The sequence below is a fragment of the Haliaeetus albicilla genome, chromosome 16 (assembly GCF_947461875.1).
Source record: "Haliaeetus albicilla chromosome 16, bHalAlb1.1, whole genome shotgun sequence".
Classification (NCBI taxonomy): domain Eukaryota; kingdom Metazoa; phylum Chordata; class Aves; order Accipitriformes; family Accipitridae; genus Haliaeetus; species Haliaeetus albicilla.
The window spans coordinates 17927330-17949556 of record NC_091498.1 but is presented as its reverse complement, the minus strand read 5'-3'; the positions used below and the strand labels follow the sequence as shown (position 1 = coordinate 17949556).

Below are 22227 nucleotides of genomic sequence, written 5' to 3'. Positions count from 1 at the left end.
CCATCTCCCAGTAATTTCATGGTAGACTTTGTAATTTTACCTTCTTCTTAGGTTTGCCTGTAGTTTAACATTCAAAGTATGGTTGTTGCACAGAATACCTCAACAGACTTGTATTAAAAATGCTCTTTAAAATTCCAAAGCTTTGAACTAAAGAAATATCTCAAGAAGTTTTCATGGAAAGTTCATCTCGGTTGGTTCAATTCAGCTACAGTTAGATGCACCTTTTCAAATAATGGAAAAAAAATGTAAAGGGGTCAGACCCAATCAATACAGTTGTTCAAACAGAATTTCAGGCACTGTGATGTGTGTATTTTTTGTGCTCTTTCTTTGTACTGCTCCGCTATGAAGAAAGGTTGCTTTTGCTGGTAGAGCAATAAAAGTCTTAGCCTTTTGAATACAGCCAAATAACCAATAGGAATGTTTACTAGGTGCGGAAAATATAGCATTTTTTCATGTTTTTCTTGTGCATGGCTTTATTCTTTTTGTAACTACGCAATACATAGGCACACACACAGAGCACAAGCAAACACTTTAAAATACCTGAAGACAGGCATAAATCAGAGGGGTAACATCAGATCATGATGTTTTGACACTAAGTAAATCCAGTCTTTCCTTCATATAACATCCAGAAGTTAATTGCTAAGACGCATGGGAAATACGTGGTTTTACTGAGGGGAACCGACACTGATATAAAATACATACACGTATATTTGAAGATCTGGAAACCAGGTGAGTAAATGCTGCAGGTGGAAAAATAAGTGTAAACAATACCAGAACCTGTTGGGAGTGCTGTGCTCTCTCAAAACACCAACCCCTCCCCCTCCAAAGGCTACGGGGTCCCTCGGACCACCTCACTGCACCTTTAACAATTGCTTTCAAACAGCAGCTCTCAAGTTTAGTAGTATCTTTCAGTGGCTTTTAGTTCCACACATTAGCAACTTTCCAGAATAGAAGCTCTTAATACAGTTGTTTCCTGAAAAAAACTTTCTATCAAGGGTTTTTTTCCAACTGTTCCAAAACAGTCTGGATGCCTCTAACCACTGCTTCTTGTCCAGTCCTTCAAAATAAAGAGCTTTACATAGATGTACAAAGATAAGCAACAGTGCTGTAGCTCAGCAGGATTTCCTAGCAGCCCAGCACTACACACAACTCAAAATAAAAGTAGTGAAAAATGGGGGGCGCGGGGGGTGTTATGCAAGTTCAAAAAGGTGAAAGCAGTGCTACTTATGAGTACTAGGCTGTAGTTTTATAAATTCAGCTGTGCAATAAAATTTTAATAACTTTAGTTGAAGAAATCAAAAACAGATGTATATGGGAAGGGAAGTCAGTCTGCATAATTTTTGCTTGGTATAACATTACAAGACACTAATTAGAAAACAGCGCCTTCAAAAGAAGAACTGATACTGCTTTCTAATGAGTTTCTATTTCTTTAAAATTATAATTAGTCCCAAACACTTACGCTGCTTAATAGGCAGAGGGAAAAAAAAAAGCCACTTTCTGACCACAATGATATTGATCTGCAAGTAGACATCATTTTTTTCTGGTCTTAATATTCAAGAGTAGTGGGTAACACCTACAAAAGAGCATTTTGATTAAAGGAAACAGAACTGAAACAGGAAATCGACCCAGAACAAACACTATATGCACATGAAAATTAGCCCTAATTATTTAAAAATGACAGCCATCCCTGCAAAAAAGATGGTCACTGGAGAACAGCATTTCACATATTCAATGAAAAAGTTTGGAAGAAAAATTATCTTGACAATTTTTTCCCAAATATGGGATTAACTATGGACGCAGAACAAAATCTTTAGAAAGACTACTTTTATTAAAAACAGTAATGGTATAACCATTTAGGGCCAAATCCTTCTCTTTCACGCAAGCTTGAATGAGCAGATTTTGTGTGTTCGATCAAAGGAAAGAAAGTTAACACCTCCCACAACCTGCAGAGCCAAAGTGCCTGCACCCCTTTCCCTTCATCACTAGGGCAGCATACGGAATTCGGAGTCCCTGGCCGCTGCAGTCCCGGATCCCATGGGCCGTGCTCCTCACCCACCAATTATGGCCACATACCCTTCCCTCCTGCATAACAAAGCTCCTGCAGAAAGAATGCAGTTTCACTGAACCACAAAACTTGTCGTCAAAGGCTCCTTTGTGTGGCTGAGAAACGGGACAGGCATGTCCTAAGCGGCTCGGCTCTGAATTTCTGCTGCGTGCATCGAAAGGTCAAGCACTCACAGACTCAGATATTCGCTCTCGAGTTTGCAGAGTCAACACTACGCCACAGAAATACTTCTAACTGCTTCTTTACATTTTGTTCTAGAGATTAAGTTCCAGAAGAATTAAACATTTCCGCCGGTCTCCACCAGACTGATGTCACTGAGGGAACTGCGCAGTGTAAATCACTGCTGGTTACCCGCTACTGGCATCTGCTTTGCCGGTTGCCCACCGACCCTCTCTTTGGTCGGTACCCTATTTCCATGCAGCGCACATGTTACTATGGGATGCCTCCAGGTTTTCTGTTTGTTTATTGTTAAATTGAAGTTACTTTTGATACTTTATTTCACCAGAAACGAAAGGGCTAAGAATGTGTCAGACAAACATATGTATCTACAAGATAGAAAGGACAGTATTGTAGTCATTGTGTTTAGGGGACCACCCTGAAAAAGCTTTCTATTCAAGAATAAATTAATCAAATGCTAAGAAACATTTCTAAAAAAGGAAGAAAATAAAAATGAAGCTTTGGTGTAGGGGGAATCTCCTCCAAATTCCAGTGAAATAAGGGTAAAACTGGGGAACTTCAATGGGATTTGCACCAAAGATCAAAATGCGGTAACAGCACAAATGACTGGATTTTCAACCACATGGATGCTGGTAAGAGAGCAGAGAAGACAGAGGCAATAGGAGGCAGTTATGTTAATATTTTAATCTGTACATATACCATTTTCCAAACTGTTACATTTTATTTAAATTAATGTTTTCCCGCAAAAAATTCATTTATGCTTTCAAAACTTCTTATAAAGGCAAAAATAAATCATTATTTTGGCAAAAGGTTTTGAAGTTGATACTGGCAGTATTGAGGTAAAATAGATTGCATTAGCTAAATACATACTTTTAAGAATATTTCTGACTATACTGTTAATATAATATGATTTGTCTTAAAGTCTGAAACTTGAAGGTCAATTTCAAGGGGTTTGTAGCTAGTACTTGAATACAGCAAACGACCAAGTTAGTGGTTTCACAAGATACTGCAGAAGTATTTCTCAGTCATTTCTCATCCAGAGCTTAACTCAACTAATAATTACATAATGGGAAATTTTTGCATGTCTTGCATTCAATGCGTGCAGGTTTTTTTTTTCCAAGTAAAGCAATTGCAGCAATTCATTTAATCTTATTTTCTCCTTATGTAACTACCTCACCCTTTATCCTATACATAAGTAAAACACTGAATTTCAAAGTTTGGCAAAATTAAGCACCAGGTGAACATACATATGAAATTAGCAGATGCCACATTACATTAGTTTTGCTGTTTCCAGGATAAATACTAGTCAATACATCATATTGTAATGTTTATTGAAAAAATCAAAAGAAAAATACATATTTACTAGTAAAATGACATATCCTATTACGTTTTTTTATTGCTTACTTCACATATTTTAATTAAAAGTTTTCTTCTTCCACATCTCAACTTTCAAAAAAGTATAATTTGTTAGCTCTTTGTTACTGAGGGCACAGCACTACTGTTGTCAAGAGCAACCTAGCATACTGTGTACTGATACCAGCAAGTTACTCATATGGGATCAAAAAAAGGAAACGGGAGTTAAAACTGGCTTTCATTATGGCTTTCATGGAAAATTTCAGCTATACAGTGGTTACTGATATTTAGAAATTCAAGCTAAAAGTTCCTGGCAATGTATTATTTAATGGGCAAAAGGGTGGGTGATTAAATCTACAAACATATTCAATCCAAAACACCCTTTCAGCAAACCTCTCACTTGCATTAGCTCTACCCATACCCTACATGAATGTGCTCCTAGGTTTGTTCAAATTTACATTTTTGTCATGAAACTTTACATTGTGCATCTGAGCCTGAGGGGGAAGTAACAGCATCTTTTAACATCTATGCAAGTAGTTTCTCTTAAAATTAATTCAGCCCTTGATTTAAAAAAATTCTAGAATACATTGTTCTAAAAATACATTGTCAGTATTTTACAGAGGTTATTAAAAGTGCCATTTATTCATATAAAAAGTCTGAACTAAACTGAAGTAAAAATAAAATTATTTGCAATTCTCTTCATTTTCATAGAAAATCCCCCTATTATTCTCTGAATCTATTTCCAGAAGAACATATCATCAGCCGATGAGTATCTTCACAGAAGGCTGGTACAGAATCTCCTCTTTCTTCCATGCGGCGTTACAAGGTGGGATTTGCTTTGAGTCTTACGTCAGTGTTCACTTACTGCTTTGGCTAGCATGAAGTAAAATAAAACATGGTTAAATATTAAAGCGAGTACACTAATGCCAAGCAGTAAGCATTTTCAGGAAACATTTTTTTATTAAAGCCTTCTGCAGTTTGACATTATGAACAATTCATATAGACACTTTAAGCAAACAATTATCTCATGATGCCACTGATGCTCAAACTCCTGCGTCTCCTGCAAGTTGCTGGTTATTGCAATTATTTTCTTGATAATTTTCCTGAAGAAAATGTAGGCTTTTGTATATACAGATGTAAATATATATCTGTACATACACATGTGTGTATGTATATTTATATCAACATGTGATACCCATGTTTTTAAGTCAGTCTGGAATCACAGAATGCTTGGGGTAGGAAGGGACCTCTGAAGGTCATCTGGTCCAAGCCCCCTGCTGAAGTCTAATACCCTGGGACCGTACAGTTATTTTTCTGGGTTCTTGAGGCCACACATGGGTACCCTATTCGCATGCAAAGATCTCACGTGATAGTGATAATCAATTAGCATATCCCTGGATATAATAGTAGAGTCAAATGTTATTCAGACACAGCAAAGATGGTGGAGTCCGGTTCTCAGAAAGATAAACTGAACCAGAAAAGCAAATAGCTATTTCCATCAAGCTCTGTAGAGGCTCCTAACGTCTATACACTTCTTGATGCAAAATTTGGCATTTTTCACAGGCCTTGTAGAAGGCAGCTCACTGCCCGTTTGGGCCTTTCTGGTATGTGCTCATTTTTATTTAGGTTTTTATTTCTTGTACAGATATTTGACTCAGATTAGTGACAATGAAAACAAAGGTATCTAAAGATTAATGCTATCCGAGTTATTCACTCAATCAACCCTCTTTACTACTTCATCTGTGTTTTATCTTTTTGTCCAACATCAGGCAATAAAATTAGGCCAAAGGAAATCAGAAAGGTGAGAACAATTTCAAAGGAAACTATGGAAGCATGGCGAGCGTCTTAACTAGGGGCACACTTAGCAGTCAAGTATCATCATATTTACAGGTTTTCCTATTTTAAATAGAGAAAACTCTGAAAGTACTACTGGGAAAAGATGATACACATTTCTTTATAAGGACAATGAAATTCTCACAATTTTAATACTTGAAATGGCAAAATAACCTAACGAGAGACAAAAATCAAGTCTTCTGTTAACACGATTCAATGACAAAGACAACAAAAGCACGAAAAAGTCAAACACAATATTGTAGAATTAGTTATAAAGGGCCAAATTTTCAGCTCACCTCAATTAAGACTCCGATATTAGTTCATGTGTAAGACACCAGCCCATAAATGAACTCCTGCTTATACAACTTTGCACTTTGGATTCTCTTGAGCAGCAACGGTATATCCCACATGCAGGCAAAAATACCTACACACCCCTACGGTAGCCACAGGAGTACACAACACTAGCCACCGGAGTACAAACTGCTGCTGAAAATCTGGCCCCATGCTACCGAGAATACAGATGTGTCTTTCCTTCACCACAGTAAGATTATGGAAGCGTCTTATCTGTAGAGCAACAGCAGCTATTCGAAGACTTTATTAGCCCACATGTTAGCTCATTAGAAGAAATATTTACAAGAATAAAAGGTTTCTGAAAAATAGATGCATGCGTTCATTTGGATCTAATCTATGTTTAGTAAAAATGTTAAAATTCAGCAAGCCACAGTAAAAGGTACAATGGCAAATCAGACATGCCGAGAGCAGTTAGTTCTTACTTTTAAGGTGTTTAAACAAATGTGTAGTGAAATCCATTGCTTAAGGGGGAGTGAGGTGGCTGTGGTACAGAAGGTGAGGGTGCTTTAGATGGATAGGTCAACTGCTGAGCTAGAAGGGATCACATACAGGAATTAGGCTGCACAATCAAACATTCATATTAAAAACGGAGTGACCTTAATTTTCTACCGCATGAATAGGAAACCTGATTAGTAATGCCATGAGGTGTTACACTATTTTAGTTACACGGAACACAATTTAAACAACAAAATTTCTACCTCCTGTTTTTTCCTATTAATTGCATAAGTTATGCAAATAAAACATTCCCATTTTGATGAGAATACGGACAATCTATCTTAAGATGAAGTTTCCCTGGAACATTTTAAGGCATACAACACTGATATACTCTAGTCCAGCCCTGCTTTTAAAACTGCAGCTCTGGAATAGCACCTATATTTGCTAATTTGATTTCAAGATTTCACTGCAGTTGTACAGGTTTTCAACATTTCCTTTGTTACATGCCAATGAGCAGAAACAAATATAATATATAGAAAAATCACCCTCCCCCCAAATTACATATGCATATAACATTTGCTTAGTACAGTGCATGATATAGTAAATACATCTTCAGATCTCAGCTTGAAACTTCAGGATAAAGAATACAATGATTAAAACTATCCTTGTTTATAAAACAGAGTAATGGTATAGCATTGGAAGACAATAATCATAAAACTAAAGAGATTGAAACTCAGTCTTAAATTCTGCTTTTACATTTTGGAGGGTCAAAGGTAAACCTAATTCCAAAACGTACAATTTAGGAAATAACTTCCTGATACTCCTGCATTTGATTTCCATCTTCCAGATTCTTGTAATGATTTCCATTTAGAAGGTTGATTTCTTAGTACGAACAGAGGAACTCTAAAATGCTGCTTTACAAGAATTAGATAAATGTACATTTTGGAAGATTTATATTGTCATAGCATCTTACCATAACTTAACTGCTTCCCCCTGAAAAATGGGAAAAGTTAAGCTTCACAGCCTTTTTCATAAGCAAATCTTTGTAAAAAATCTAGATATTTAGGTTTGGATTTTCAGAGATGGTCTACTTTCTCAACAAGGAGCAAATGACAACCCATACTTTAAAAAATCAAACTACAAAAATAAGAATGTGAAGGAATCTGTAAAATCAGAATAAATAAGAATGTACAATCAGCTGTGCAAAGCATCAAATGCTTTTCTTTTTAATCACTTTAGATCATCAGAAGATAGGCCATAACTAAAAAACCTGAACTCCTTTTATGGTTTGTATATTTTCTATCAAAACCAATCCACTCTGGCTTTTTTGAGAATTCCTTGAAAGGTGTTTATTTGTAAAGGAGTAAGTAATAATTGAAATCAAATTAAGATACGTTACAAGAAGTGAGTATTTGAGATACAAGTGTGGCAAGGAAATCTGTGCATGGACACAAAGGTTTGGGCTTCCTTAAAGAATCTAGTTCTTGGCCACTATGTTAGGTTTTTTTAAGTGTCTGAAAGACAAAAGAGCTAGCTGCTATACTTCACAATGAAAATTAAATTAAAAATCATCTCACAACTGACTGCAAATTTCTTCAAGCAGCATTTAAACGTTTCAGTGCCAATACACATTTTAATTCCCTCTTTGGGGAGAACTAAAGAATTAGGAAGATTTCTGCGGTTACGTATACTAAAGAATATGTGGTGATCACACTTTTGAAATAATGACAATAAAAAAATTAAAATATAAACCAAAAAACCATAGTAATGAAAACATAGCTACTACATTCACTCTACAACATAAAAAGATCAAACATATTTCAGTACTGTACAGTTACTGCAACTACACGCACACCCAGAAGTAAGTTAACTGGCCACATGAAGACTGTTTAGCATGGCAGGCACTCTGCTCTTGTTGTACTGACACAGAGGAATAATTTCAAGTATGGGCTGCATTCAATCTTGGTTGATCCTAGCTTCATCGCTACCTTTTCCCAGAAGAAGCTAGAATTCATGTGGCAAAATGCTGCATTGGCTCATGAAACACAAAGTCCCACTCCATACCCAAAGTGTGTGAGTCACTGCTACAAGGACCCGGTTACTAGAACTGGGACCAGACTGCCTGTGGAGAAGGCGTTTTGACACACAGATGCCTGAAGGTCCAAAAGATTATTCCTATTCCTGAAATGCTCCCAAGATTTTACAGTTCTGGGGTTTTTTTGTTTGTTTTGGTTTTTATAATGTCTAGGCTCCTCAGTGAGTCATTTTATCCCTCCCGGTCAGTTAAATTATCCACAGAACCTCTCCGAAGTCTCAAGATTCATATCTTGAAAATGTACTCCATCCCCTCAAAATCACATTCCCCTCAGGTTTAGCTGCCACAGCATCTGTGAGTAATACAGCCACATTCAATCAACAGTCTGTTACTACAGATGCGTGTTACGCATCTGGATATTGGAATAATCTGTCTTTAATGGGAAGGTCTTAAGGGCTTCTCTAGCAAGTGCCGTAAGTTTAAACTGACAACTTCAGATGAGAAATGTGCATATTTTTTCTCCATCATAGTTGAAGTTCCCATTATTTCCATTCTCCACTGGAACAGTGAACTGTGCCAGTTATAAATGGCCAGTCAGATACTTGCTAGAATAGCTGCTGCATGTATTACTGTGTGATACAAATCTCTTGACATTTCTTACTTATTTCAACTATAAAGCAATCAAGAGTGAAATTATCACTTTTAGTTACATATTGCAAAGGATCTATTAATTTCCAGGCATCAAGCAGAATTCATGCACAGCTGTCTTGCTCTGATCTCTAATCTTGGTCACCAGACAGAAACATGCCAATACCCATTTTACAATGTCTTTTTCAGCCTGTTGTCATACAGCTCAAGCTGCAAATGATTGTACTCTAAGCTCAATCACCAAACCAGGGAATCTTTCTGTTAAAAAAAAATAATTTAAAATGCCTTCATCTTGATTTTTTTTAAGTCACAGAACAATTTACTTTTAAAAAATGAATATAGAAATACCTAATTTAATATAATTACAGGGAATTCATTGAAAATGTTGATTTTTTACTACTATTAGTAAGAGCAAGTTTCCAGGCTCTGAACTTACTGAGCATACTCTTTTGTCCCCTTCACCCTGTCCATATGAGGCCAAATACACAATGTAAATCTTTGGTCCCTCTAAAATGGTTATCTATACACACTTTTCACTATTTTGAATATGAATGACTAAAACTCTCTCTTATGCCAGGAGTTCAGTAACAACCCCACACAACTTGAGAAGCTGGGAAGAAATAGCTGTTATTTTGTAAATAACTAAGTATTACCTGCTACCTCCTTGCTCCTCTGAGAGGCTTCAGAAGCCAAAGCATATGATATGGTAATGATGCGCTCCTGCTCTTGCAGCTGTGAATCTAAATCAACCGAGTTGTGTTTGTCCTGGGCAACAGTAGGCTGTAGATTGTGCATACTAGTGGGAAAGTGCAAAACAACATTAACATTTGCAAACACAAAGAAGAATCCACCATACAGATGAGAACAAGCTTGAATCTATACAGCAGTTTTCAGATCTCATCTGTCAAGCTCCGTATTTTATTGACATTCTTTAAAGTAGTGTTAGATATTGTATGCAAATGACTAGAGCATACAAAGACAAATGATGCAGCCATTACATATTCAGTCACAGTTTCTGTATAGCCTTAAGTACATCTGAAAGTCCTTTGTTGTAGATACGCTCTTTACATGAAAACACTACCAAAAAAAATGCTATTTATTTGAAGTTGTTAACAAAATTTCTTGTTATGCCCAAAGAAAAAGGCATATAACCTGGTGGTCCTCAGGCAAAGCCTCTTTAATTGTTTTCCAAAGAGACAGCAGATACTTGAGGTAATCAAATTCTTGAAACTGAACGTTTCAGCTGACTCTACATTAGCTGCAAGTAGCCAAAAGTGTTCTCTCAGAACTCCAGCTCTCTGGAGACAACAGAAACTTGCTCTCACACTGACTTTTCTTCTGCTTTTGGCCAGATCTGTGCCTTTCCTGCCTCCTCACTCTCAACTACAAGTTGCTTGGTAAGGACTCACTACTATTTTAGGATGCTCTGAACAAGAAAATGGACATACAAAAAAATTGTCATTATCTCTTCTACCCTGTTTTAAAAAGGAGCTTAAGCACACTACAAAAATTCTGTGTGCATTTTCTAAAAGCCAGAAGTTATACTTAGATAATTCAATAGGAATTAGACTGTTGTATGAAGTCAGTTCCCAACGTCCAACACCAGCCTCTATATAAGATTTGCGAAAAAAAGAAAATACTGACCTTGATTTAGTAAGAATATTCTTTATCTTTTCTGCTTTGCGCTGCCTTGCTGCCAGTTCTTCTGTAGAAAGAGGCTCTTCTGGCTCCAGTTCAACGTAGCGTTCTGGAATTGCAACCTTCTCAGGTTTTGACAACTGTGGAAAGAAAGCAAGCATCAAGTTTTTAATAACAAAGACTTAAAAAAAAATTAAGATAAATTCTCCTCAATGGGAGAACACAGTGAAAAGAATAAAGCATGGGTTTTCACAGTCAATACATGTACCTGACGCTAAACACTCTCTCTGGATATGAGCCGATGCCCTTTTAATAGTGTCTTTTCCCTCTGATTCCTTTTACTTCAGAAGGTAGATCAAGCAAATATTGAAGGGGATTACAAAAGAAATCAGAATCAACAGGGAACCTTCCTTCAGCTCAGGCTTAGAGCCTGAAGTAGGACTCTGCCTAAAGCTGTTACAGTAGAAAGAAGCAACCGTTACAAGAGTGACTGGACAACCTGAGATTTTAATGTCATGATATTTATGTCATGCCAGCGAGGACTTCCTACAACTGAAAGGAAACATCACCTAAAGTTTTAATCTAGGGTATCATTCTTTTGAGACTGCATAATCTTCTTCTGTGAACAGCAGAGAAAAAAAAACGAAACACAACAGTTGGTCATCATCTTAGGAAATTCTTGGACTATAAAATCTGAAATCCTAGGTGTTCAAAAGTTGTCTAGGGAACTGAACCAGAAATACACTAACATTGTGCAATTGTAACAACACATTGCATACACGCAATTCTGCAGATTGAAAATTCTAATATGATTGCACAAAAGCTAGCAACAAGTTTTTGTTAGGATCAGTTTCTTTGTGAGAAATCTTTGTTCCACATAAGAGATCTAAATCACCCAATGAAAATTCAGTTTACAAATGGACTTTGAAAACTAATGCTTATTATGCAGAACAGACTGCTTTTGAAAAGTACAAATAAAGAATGTATGAATAAATAAAAATAAGTAAAAGGGAAACTATTTTTTCTTCTCCTCTTTGGATTTTAGTTAAAACACTCACGAGGCGATGAGTTTTCAAAATTGAAATTTTTAAATACAAATAATCCTAAATTTTTCACCACTGAACCTAGTCCACACTAATTCAATGGCATATATAAAGTGGCCTGACCTAACCCCCCAGTGATTAAGCTCAGTAATTCGCAGGCAGTCATAGGCCCAAAGCATTCAATTCAGCCCTTCTCCAAGGCTAATGCTTCCTGAAAAATCCTCATTTTCCACTACACTTCCTTACCTTCAAATCCAACTCCTCTCTGGAGCTCTGTAGCTATATATATATATATATATATATATATAATTTTTTTTTAAAATTTAGATATCTATCTCCATACTATAACTAACCTAGATCAGCTCATCCTGCCACTTCCAGAATAACAAACTCAGTTATCATGTGAACAGCAGATTTCTTGGCCTTAAAGACACAACTGAGTACATTTCCTTATGAGGCACAGAAGTTCCTCAGGGATAGAAGTGCCTGCCCGATGAAGAGGATGGGTACGTGAAATGGAAAAGGACAACCTGGGTAACCTGAGAAAGCAGCTTTACATTCAGAGCTTCAGACCTGCTTCAGTTACTCTAAAGTAGGACAGAAATACCTATAAGCAAAAATGTTTCCTATCCTAGGCTTAAGGTGCTAATTTGGATATATGAAGTGATTCGTGCAGCCCTGGCGGCCTCCTGGAAAAAATTTTAATAGCAGAGTGCAACAAGGAAAGGAAATACAATGAAAGCATTTTTTCTGTTTCTGAAGTTTACAGGAGCACTGCATTTTCCATAGAAAATATACAATGATTAATTAAAAGATACATTCATTCACAGAAATCAACAGATAATGGCTCACAGGTTCAACCTCTTACAAATATCTCTCTATACAAAATGATACATTGCCAACAGCTTTCAGAAGAGTAGAAGTGCTTACTACTCTAATTATCATTAACAATTTTACTGATTTCCCATCAACCATGGCATTTTACACATTGTGTAGTATCTACTCAAATCTTTCCACTTGCTATATTCTTTCCTTCCACCAGATGGCTCAATCGCATTTCAAACAAATACTTTACTCGGTTACTAGAGCTGAAAAAAGCTCTAATGCCCAAAACACCAAGTCGTTTGAAAAGCTGACAGAAAGGTGTTCTCTGTTCTGACCAGAATAAAGCAGTGCTCCCTCTTCCCTACCATGTTTTGCCAGTCAAAATGAAGACTAAGGTAGCTCTGGGGAACTAACTTTTCCTTCATTGCTGTTTCTTATTTTCAAATACTCTTGATGTTGTCATCCCATCTTTTTCTCCCAATTTATATAACATTCTCTAACTTAAATCACTTTTTCTTCTAGAAAGCCTGAGATATATATTTCGAACAGTAGAGCCAGCCTTTCGATTTCTTCTCTCTACTAAAACACAATACGAACAGGAACCTTAGGGAGATTCTAAGTACCAGGCCATAAATTTTCGATACCCAAAAGACTCCTTTTAGTTCAAACTTCCAGCTAGCTTTTGAAAGAAAAGATGAGAATTCACTACCTAAAAGTTAGAAAGGTTAATATTTTGGGGCACAGAATAGGAGGCAAAAAATGATGAGTGTTACCTCTCTGCTGATATCTAAATCATAGTCTTGAGGCTCCAGGTCTGTCTCTGTCACTGCTACGGGCTGAACTTTTAACCATTCATTTTCATCCTTGTCTTCTCCACGAATTGCCCTCTCAAGTAACTGCAAATCAAATTCTTGCTCTCGTTTCCACTGGTAATAGATACAAAACAATTAACAGCATTCAACCACACTGCCAAACTCATCATTTAGCAATGTACATTACTGCTGCAAATGCTATATTGCCGAAAGAATCCACAGAGCAAACCCCTTAACTGACAAGAAAATACAACTGTATTTTTTGGAACAGATGGTTGGGAGAGCTGATCTCTAGCTGTGCTGCATGGATTTTGGAGTATTGTTTAATTTTACAGATAACGTTCAGCAGTATTAAATTCTAACAAATGTATTAATCACCATTTCACATATGTTGATTACCATCGAACTAGCTACACACAAACACCTTTGGAAGCACAGATGTCAATACAAGTGAGTCTACAGACTGACAGACTAATTAATCCTAGGCATTCTAACCAAGCAGTGCTGTGTGATTTTGAACCACCACACTAAAAGAGTATTTATAATGCAAGTTGAGAACTGCAACTTGAAAATTTTATGTATCTTTTTAGAATAATACCTAGTGTTTAAAGCTAATAATATTTTATGAACTAACACTAACTTGTCTTGAATTAAAAAATAGTAATTTAGTAACTTCTAAACTCTTTGGACTTTACTAAAAGCAGTATCTAGCTACCTGCAAAGATAAAAAAATGTTTCACATTCTGTCTTTACAAAGTAAATATTTAGAAGTAATAAATTCAGAATGTATTTAAGTTAAGGAGCATAATTTAGAGTTCCCAAATCATTGCATAGTACCTCCTTCACAACTACATACAATACAGCTGCATATAAACTCACACTTAAAAAAAACTACCAACACTTCTTTGTTCAAAATACTAAATTCAGTTGCAGCATCATTCCATCCAGCAGATCTCAGCAGCTTTACCATACAGAGTTGAAACACAATATTAAAAGCAGTGGGAAAGAGAAGGGATAAGAAGAAGAAGAACAACAAAGTTATCTCCTCAAGCATTTGAGTGTATCAATAGGAGAATGTGCCATTATATGTTTCTTAAAAATATCTCCAGTATTTCTGTTACAAATCTTTAGCTTGTTTTGGTTGAAATTTGAACTCCATGTGAAGTCCTTAGACTTCATTATGCTACGTGCATTAATCAATCTAATTGAAACCTATTCATGCACAAGCTCTCAATATTCACTCAGAAGATACCTATCTTCCATGTATATTAAAAAAGTTAAATAGCTAAAAGGCATTATATCTCAAAAATTAAGATGTTTCTTTACAGAATTCAAGAGAGAAAAAAAAAATTTTTTTTCTCATACGAGTACTCCAAACTCATTCTTCTACTCATATTCGAACCAGGCCTGATTGACATAGTATATTTTAAATACACAGTTTCATTTTCAAGTTATATATAGGTAAGAAAAACATCAAACCATTCTTACGAAGCAGTATTTTTATTGGCTTTGATGTTGCGACTTTTACATTAAAAAGGCATTGTATATAACAAATGAATTCATGTACTGCGATCAATACTTAAAATGTCATACTACACTTAAGAGCTGACCGATTAAAAATTAGAGTTACACATACAATGTATGTTTAAAGCAAATGTTACATACTGAGCAGCACTTCAATTATACATTTAACTGTTTGCCATTTTGGCTGCTAAATAATTGTAATGCTGTAAGTAATTGTGCTATCAAACATGCTTTTTGTGTATCGAAGCCCTATAGGTACAAGAGATGATCTCTACAAAACATTGCTAGGGCTGAAAGATTCTATTTTAATTCTTTACAGCAAGAAAAAGACCAAGATGGCACCCAACTTTATAGATAAAGTGTTTGCCACAAATGTTAATACGGAGTGTTATGAAAATGTTTAAATTTGGCTTGTGTATGTTATGCGAGTCAGGAAACATAAGCTCAGATTTACTTCTAATTATGATATGAAAATAACAGTGATACTATAGTTCTACAGTTCCAAAATATTATGCACTATCTTTAATAAATTTGTGATTGCAAACCAGAAGACAAAATAGATTACTGTCTCCAAGTAGTGCACTCGTATTTACTGGGCAAGTAAATACAAATAACTGGCTGTAAATTAGTGCTACTGAACAGTGGGAATGAAAGGCTAAATATTACAGGGTTTTTTTAATGCTAGCAATTGACACACATGTACTAAATGCAATTAAGCCTGGTAAAAATTGAGTAGTCCAGTTAGAAATTTTAAAATAACTACAAAATTCTGCAAATTAAAAACAAGCAAACAAAAAAAAAAAGAGGCATTAGGTATGATGAGTGACGGATCTAAAAGCAAGAGATCTTGTGCAATGAATTAGGTAAAACAAGGTGATCATTCTAAAGCTCTAGTGGACCAAATAAAAAAATAAATTAAAAGACCACAGCATAAGTGCAATTACAGTACAATCTTGGTTTAGCACCAAGTGAGCGACTGGGTAACTTCACCAATTAGAATTGCTTTGGTTAGTATCCAAAATGTATCATTACAAACTTATCATCTGTACAGCATTTAATCTCAGAATGCAACAAAAATCCTTTTCTTCAGCAGCTTAAATTTGAGCCTTATTAGAATATTCTATGTTTTAAGCTTTAAAGAAGAATTTGCATCAATTAAAACACATTAGCTCTTACATAAATTTCTAATCAGCATGATTAGATTTTAAAACTGATTATCCACTCATCATCTCTTTAAAAAAACAACCACCACCTTGGTCTGATATTACCACGACTATCTTGCAGCCTAATTTATAAATCAAAAAGAAAAATACCCATGGTGAATAAGAACATTCTAAAAGGCCCATTCCATTATGAAGCAGTTTTAAAACCGTACAAGCTTCTTACACTTTCTAAATACAATTCCAATAAAAAACAATCATGTCTCTGAAATCACTCCAATATACTCACACCTCCACTCAGCACACTAACCTCTGACCAACTTACCTGCTGAACCTGCCATATATGCTATAGCTACTAGTAAAAAAAGATCATCTGTTACTCACACTCTCTGAACTCATTTTATACTGTATAACACTAATTTAATTAGACTAGAAGCATCACACACTCAAGTGAAAGTGCTTGCTAGGAAAAAAAAAAAAATCCAAAGATATTTTTAGTTTAGTCCTTTTAAGGCATATCTAACATACTGAGCCTATGTCTGCAGAAATGGGTCTGATGAAAGACCGAGATGAAACAGACTGCCTTTCTCCTTGGCTAAGAGTTCTCTTGCGTTCACGAACTAATGCCTTCTGATGTCGCTTCATTCTTTCTAGTTGTTCCTCTGCACTCATCTTGCCTCTTTGGTGATCTCCAGAGTATAAACGTTCCAAGGCACTCTTTGGTCTCTCCTGTAGAAGTCACAAGGCACACAAAACACATGTTGTAATTAATACTTTATAAGAAGTAGTATACAAAAAATAAATTCTTTCTGCTACCTTACTACTAAATTAACATGACTTTGTTCTATTATTTTTGCATTAATTTGTATATTTCAACTCTATATTTTGTATTAGTAGTGCTGATTTTTGGTTCTAAACCTTGTTTCATAGATCTATTTCAAATGCAGTAAGTTGTCTGTCTGCTTCCCAATTCATTTAAAAAAGTGAAAAATTGGAGATTTTATTAGGTCATAGGTGTTGGTCATCTCCCATGCTACTACAATCCCACTTACTGGTATGCAAAATATATTCTGGGCTTAAATGTTTTGAACAGTTCAGACATATGCCTTCAGATGTTCACTTAAAACTTACCTTGGACCTATCCCTTCGAAGTGTTGCATATGATGAAATGGTAGATGATTGGTGCAATCTGGAAGTTGATCCAGATAAACCTTTATAAGGAAAAAGAGAATGGTTTAAAACCAAGTGACATGCAAAATGAAGACATCTGTCAGATATTTTCTAAATTATCCTGCTTTTTCTATGACATTTTGGTTACTATTTTAGCCCACATTTCACATTTTGCACTTCCGGAGATCATGAGAGGCATGAAATTTCATTTCAGCCAGAAGTAATGTGTTTCGGGTCACTATTTATCAAAATTCCGAAGGATCTACAATAATTTAGAAGCTTATATTAAATGAGGTATGGGGTATGGGGTGAACTCAGCTGTGCAAGAGTAGATAAACTGTACAAATAATCATCACATCTATGAAGAAAATCAAACCTTAACATTCGCAGTTAGAAAGCAAAGAAATAAGAAGAGAATAGCTAAGAAATTAATTGCTCTTCCCCAAATATTCTCTCTATCCTCATTTGTGAAACACTTGCAGGAGTGTAGCACAGTGGGGATGGAGTGTCTGGGGGCATTATACTCTTTATCACTTTCATTTCAATGGTAATGTAAGTGTTTAAAAAAATACCTGAGTTTGTAAAAGATCACACAGAAATTATGAGGAAAAATAACTCTGAATATAGGAGACATTCTACTAGCTAATTTCATGTTTTGCTATTTTTTTTAAGCAGTATATATGAAGTTGCTTTGCAAAAGGCTGGTTGTCTCTAACAGCACCATTAAAATGCACAAAATCTCTAGACTTTCACAGCATTGTATAGTTAATCTAAAAATGATAATCTGATGATAAAAACAATCTCCAGAAAATCCTAGGAGAGAAAAGCTCTTATACAGACAGCACTGTTAAAAATCAACTACATAAATTCCTGGCTTACCACGGGTAGGTAATGTCTGGTATCCACTGTCAGAGCTTATTAAACCACTGGAAGGTTGGCTGAGGTCACCACCTATCGTTGCTAGTTCTGGTTCACTCATGTATGAACGCAGTTCCACCTATATGGAAAAATACTCTCAGCTCAAATGAAAACATGGACAGCAAGTCTTAATAATCTTAAATCCTAAAGCTTTGTTTCTGGATTACTAAATCTCTCTCCGCCATTATACGGCATAGATCTCTTCCTGCCGTTACTCTTTGTCCTTATTACAAGACCTAGAGGTCCATGTATTTTACAGACAATAATATCTTTTATTATAGGTTCACATATCAGTAAAGTGCCGGTGTACAGGTGTATGAGTGCTCACCCTATAATCTCCATTTACATACTGCCCGAGTTCTCGGTCTCTCTTTCTTTCATCTGACTGACGTTTCAGGCCCCTCACTGATGTGTGTCTGATGACAGTGGCTTCTCTCGGGAGAGGTGGAACAGCTGGTGGCTGATCATCGGGACTGTACAACTGAGGGAGAGGAGGTCTGGGCGGTGCTTCATCATCCTGGTAACATGAAAGCACACCTATTTGGCAAGCTCTGAAAACAGTCTGGCATAAACCGACTGGAAGTTCATTACATTATATGAGTTATTTGCAACTGCCCTGGCACGCTCTCTGTCCACACCAGGAGCTTGAGGCTTTAGAAACCAAACAAGACCCAAGAAAGCAAACAACTAATCAACCACAAAGCTTTACCAAGGAAGGCTCTGCATTGGTATGTTCTAAAACAGCATATGGCTATGTCGTGGTTTAACCCCAGCCAGCAACTAAGCACCACGCAGCCGCTTATCACTCCCCCCAACACCCAGTGGGATCGGGGAGAAAATCGGGAAAAGAAGTAAAACTCATGGGTTGAGATAAGAAGAGTTTAATAGAACAGAAAAGAAGAAACTAATAATGATAATGATAACATTAATAAAATGACAACAGCAATAATGAAAGGATTGGAATGTACAAGTGATGTGCAGTGCAATTGCTCACCACCAGCCGATCAATGCCCAGTTAGTCCCTAAGCAGCAATCCCCCCCGCCCCCACTCCCCCCAGTTCCTATACTGGATGTGATGTCACACGGTATGGAATACCCCGTTGGCCAGTTTGGGTCAGGTGCCCTGGCTGTGTCCTGTGCCAACTTCTTGTGCCCCTCCAGCCTTCTCGCTGGCTGGGCATGAGAAGCTGAAAAATCCTTGACTGTAGTCTAAACACTACTGAGCAACAACCGCAAACATCAGTGTTATCAACATTCTTCGCATACTGAACTCAAAACATAGCACTGTACCAGCTACTGGGAAGACAGTTAACTCTATCCCAGCTGAAACCAGGACAGGCTACTGTACACAAAGGCCAGGTTATGCACATGTATTCTGCTGTAAGTGCTATATCACTCCATTTCAGTACAAACACCTTAAGCGTCTCCCTGTTGTGCCTCCACACTGTGTGCACTCTGTAACCATGAAACTTTAACTGTTTCTGCCAGAAGTAAATGGAAGCATTAGTGAATGAATCTCACAAGAGCAGTACTTACAACCTTTGGCTTGAGCTTAATTGGTGACTGAAGAGGCGGCTCAATTTTTTTCAGCTGCTGTGCTTGGTGCTGCATTCTGGCCTGGAAATAAGGCTGTGGATACAGTCTAACCTCCAGAGAGGATTTAACCGGACTGGGTGGAGGGCTTTGTGGAACTGAAAGTTTGCTCTCCGCAGTTGCGAGGGAAGCTGGTAAGGAAGGCACTGAAGACTGAGAAAATGAAGGCACTATTTTTCTCTCTAGGGGAGAAATATGCAAATGTGTTAGGTGTTGTTTCTCATCAATAATGTCCTTAAGAATAGCAATCAACATCCTTAGACTTCATAAAACAGGCACATTGCTTTGAACACAAACGGGGGGTTTTTTGGACATAAAAATGTTTGAATGACACATTATAGCAGGGGTGGAAAACTTTTTCTTGATGAGGATCAAGCAAGCCTTTCAGGTAGAAAATAAAAACACATGCTTTAGCATCATCCAGTAAAATTCCTTGGAGAGGGCAGTGGGAGGGCAGGAAGGAAAAGCCCGACAGTCACACAAAGTCAATTCATAGGCTGTATCTGGCCCCATGCCACGGGCTCCTTAAGATGCCTGTAGACCTAGACAAGGCTAGGCACTCATAGCCATACCTTAAATAAGATCTCACCATCTCAAAACTATTTTATCTCTGTATGTAAAAGGTAAGCAAAGATACTTTAAATATAAAGTGAATGTACAATAGGCGTTAACAGTCTCTTGCTATCCCAATGCATTCACTCTTTTCTTTGAAACATAAAGCAATTGAAAGACAGACCCCACACACTTTCCCCTCTTCTTTTCCATAGCTGATGTTGTTGCTCTACCCACCAAACACCTGCCTGAAGAGGGAGGGGGAAGGCAACTGCAGCAAGGGCAGCTGGGCAGCATCCAAGGGAAAGGGGGGGAAAAAAACGGGGGGGGGGGGGGGGGGGGGAAGGCAGTCAGGAGGAAGGCAGAGAAGAACACAGAGAGGAGCTCCTGGACAGAATGCAGAATAGATACTATGCTGGTATGAGCCTGGCGTGCGACAGAAACTCTTTCTGCAACTTGAAGAACTCAGCCCATTATTATTATTATTGTTCTCTTTTTACAGTCGTTACATTTTAGTGCCATCAGTATGTGAAAACAAATACAAAAAACCTTTTTGCCGCCTCAACCAAAGAAACACCAAGTTAAATGTGCTCAATCAACAGAGATTTCAGATGCAGCCATTAGCAGAATTAACTGGATTTTCTGCAGTAGAGCAAACTTCTAGACTATTTGCATGGACCTAAAGATCAGCTCCACTTGTATATTTTTTATGTTTTAGTTATGTTCTCCTTACCTGGATTCTTGATAGAGTCTACTATGGTTTTGTAGTTTGTTTTATTTGCACTCAAGCCAGCTGTAACATCTTCAATTCTCCACAAGTCTTTTTGTATTTGTGTTTTCTCCTGATGTTTGTAGTAAAAGAAAAAAAGAAAAATCAATTATATCTCATTTTTATTTTATTATGGGCTTACCCTTCTTTTGATACCAAAACCAAACTAATGTTTCAGAACTTAGATGAAAACTTATGAGTCTAGAAATGAGTTAAATGATTATTTTAAAATAAAATAAAATAAAAACTAAACCAAAAACCACCAACACAAACCAACATATCTTGCCCATAAAATTTATTAGAGCATTTTCTGAGTCTTGGAAGACTTCTTATAGAAGACTGGGGGAAAGAGACACCTCTACATTTTTCTCTACAATATTATTGAGGCTACAAAAACCTAGTTTAATGTTCTACATAAATTGAGCTTACAGAACCTTTTCATTTCAACTTTGTTCTTAAATTCTATACTAACACACTTAAGACTGCTAAGGCAGCCTTAAGAAACTCATCTTAATACCTTTAAGGGTATGTTCAATTTTTAAAAAAGCAAAAAAATCAGTATAGTTTCCCTGAATACTGCCATGAACTTCCTAATAGTTTTTAACGGATGAAATATAAAACCAAAACTAACTCAGAAGGGCTGACAAATTTAATTTCTGCTTATATTTGTGTTGGTAGGTCTACTAGACATGATGTATTACAGGTTGAAACAGTATATTGCTGCTGTTCCAGGATTTGGTCTCATCTTGCATCCTATTTGCTTTACGGAGGCTTTCCAGGAGGAAAGAAAGGGAAGCTTTGTCTACAGTCCGGACTCCCCCTTTGATTGCATCTTGCAGCCAGAGGCCTTGGCTAGAGAAGCCACCGCTTCAGTCAGATGTTCACTGCAATCATCATAAATAGCTAATCTCATCTACTTAATCAAAGCCTGGTGATTCTGCCTTCAAAAACTGGCATGAAGAATAAACTTAGGAAAACCAAGAGGAAAACAGTAGTATTAAAGGAATCAGAAGGCAGTGAAACACTTTAGTTAAGAATTGCTTACAAACTGCTCAAGAACTCTAGAAATCCATCACTTGCCATGAGCTGCAAAATAACCACTAATTAATCCTATAAGTCTGAAAGAGAAAAACTTTAGTAAAAGCTCTTACACCTCATAGAGCTAAGGCAGGCATATAAATTGCTCTCCACTTTCTGTCTTAGATCAGAAAATATGTTCAGCCAGGTTACAGATCAGCAAACAGGGTGCCAAGAACACAAACATTTAAATGATGGAGAACGTTATTTGCCTGTAGTAAACTCACTCGATAGATGGGACATATCTTG

At 36.7% G+C, this 22227-nt stretch overlaps 1 protein-coding gene across 12 annotated transcripts in view; it reads right to left on the bottom strand.

Moving 5' to 3' along the window:
* Nucleotides 1–2906: 2906 nt before the first annotated feature.
* The window catches only part of PLEKHA7 (pleckstrin homology domain containing A7), a 165639-nt gene continuing 146318 nt past the window's right edge, over nt 2907–22227 (bottom strand). For 10 of the 12 annotated variants that reach the window (XM_069803740.1, XM_069803744.1, XM_069803746.1 and 7 more), the window contains 11 exons: nt 20866–20974; nt 19524–19762; nt 18316–18504; nt 17949–18066; nt 17031–17110; nt 16428–16628; nt 13177–13329; nt 10542–10675; nt 9551–9693; nt 6202–6310; nt 2907–4468 (listed from right to left, as the gene is read on the bottom strand). In XM_069803740.1, the coding sequence (XP_069659841.1) occupies nt 6213–6310; nt 9551–9693; nt 10542–10675; nt 13177–13329; nt 16428–16628; nt 17031–17110; nt 17949–18066; nt 18316–18504; nt 19524–19762; nt 20866–20974 (1464 nt within the window). In that variant the 3' untranslated portion in view covers nt 2907–4468; nt 6202–6212. The remainder of the gene's footprint in view (nt 4469–6201; nt 6311–9550; nt 9694–10541; nt 10676–13176; nt 13330–16427; nt 16629–17030; nt 17111–17948; nt 18067–18315; nt 18505–19523; nt 19763–20865; nt 20975–22227) is intronic. The other 2 variants (XM_069803741.1, XM_069803743.1) reach the window with 2 other exon arrangements.